The sequence below is a fragment of the Geospiza fortis genome, unplaced genomic scaffold, assembly GCF_000277835.1.
Source record: "Geospiza fortis unplaced genomic scaffold, GeoFor_1.0 scaffold865, whole genome shotgun sequence".
NCBI classification, from domain to species: Eukaryota; Metazoa; Chordata; class Aves; order Passeriformes; family Thraupidae; genus Geospiza; species Geospiza fortis.
In genome coordinates, this window is record NW_005055436.1 from 8,035 (window position 1) to 9,493 (window position 1,459).

A 1,459-nucleotide genomic window follows, 5' to 3' on the forward strand; every position below is an offset into this window, starting at 1 on the left:
TCCCCAGCGCTGGGGAGGCTCCCGGGGCCGGGCCCCGGCTGGGACACTCTGGGTGTCCCATGGAAATCCCAGATGGATTTGGGGTAACCAGGCCCCCCAGCCCAGCGGGTGCTCCCTTCGGATCCTGTGTTTGCATGTAAAGAATGTGAGTAACTAAGGGTGTACATATTTATAATTTTTTTATACCTGTTGTAAGACATGAGGGGCAGCAAAACCCAGTTTTTTATGGTGACCAGATGTATTGTATATTTTGATAACAGCAATTCCAGGTTCAGTATTGTGGAAGGGCGGGAGGGGCGGGGAGGGGTGCGGGGGTCCCAGAACACATGAAGAGGGTTCAGGAGGGGGTCCCAGTCCCGGATTAGGGGATGCAGGGGGGTCCCCATGCCCAGGAACGGAGATTCAGGGGGTTCCAGGTCAAGGGAAGAGGGGTGAGGGGATTGGGGGGTGCAGGGGATCCCTGTGCCCAGGAAAGGGGGTGCACAGGCCCCCGGTGTTGAGGGAAATGGGGTCTGGGAGCTGGGAAAGGCAGGAATGGGGCTCCAGGGGGTCCCTGGGTCACGGAAAGGGGGGGCTGGGGCTGGGAGAGGCGGGCGGATCCCGGGGACGCAGCTTGGGAGATGCGAAAGAGACCGAGGGAACGAGGGAAGGAGGGGACGGGGGAAAGCGGGAATTCCAGGGAGTTCATCTGGATCCCTCTGGATCCCCGGTGTGACACCCCTGAGACCCTCTGGGACTCCGTTTCGGGAAGTGGCGGGAGCGGAAAACGGGGGGAACACGGAATGTTGGGAGATCTGGGGTGTCCAAAAGCCAAGGAAAAGGTTCAAACGGTCTGGGAAAAGCGGGATGCCCGAAAAGGGGGTGCAGGGGGTCCCGGAACACTGACGGGGGTGCGGGGGGATCCCAGTCCCGAATAAGGGGGTGCAGGGTGGTCCCGCTGCCAGGAAATGAACGTTCAGTGGGGATCCTCGTGCCCAAGAATGGAAGTTATGGGGACTCTCTTCCCGGAATTCGGGGTTCAAGTGGGTCTCGGTGTCCGGAAATGGGCGCTCAAGGGGTCGCCGTGCTCAGGAATGGGGATTCTCTGGATTCTGATGCCCGGGAATGGCGGTTCAGGGGGGTTTCCCTGCCCAAGAATGGGAGTTCAGGGGGGTTCCGGTGCCAGATGAGGGGGTACCGGGGGGTCCCAGTGCTGGGAAAGGGGCTTGAGAGGGGTCAGTACACCCAAAATGGGGCTATGGGGGATTCCCGTGCCCGGTAATAGAAGTTCTGGGGGGTCCCGGTGCCCGGAAAGAGAAGTTCAGAGGGTTCCCGGTTTCGGGGTTCCCACTCACCTTTGGTCGCGCCCCCCGGGTCCCCCAGGAGCCCCCAGAGCAGCCCCAGACCCAGCGCTGCAGCCATGGCGCTGCTCCGCTAGACATGCCCCCCATTTTGGCCCTGCCCCCCGAGCAGCCTCCGG

General features: G+C 61.8%; 1 protein-coding gene across 1 annotated transcript in view; it reads right to left on the reverse strand.

Annotated features, from left to right (window-relative positions):
- Window positions 1-1,424, reverse strand: part of LOC102039800 (class I histocompatibility antigen, F10 alpha chain-like) — a 4,476-nt gene extending 3,052 nt beyond the window's left edge. Inside the window, exon 1 of the mRNA XM_031065820.1 lies at window positions 1,335-1,424. Coding sequence (XP_030921680.1) covers window positions 1,335-1,401 — 67 coding nt within the window. The 5' untranslated portion in view covers window positions 1,402-1,424. The remainder of the gene's footprint in view (window positions 1-1,334) is intronic.
- Window positions 1,425-1,459: the final 35 nt, after the last annotated feature.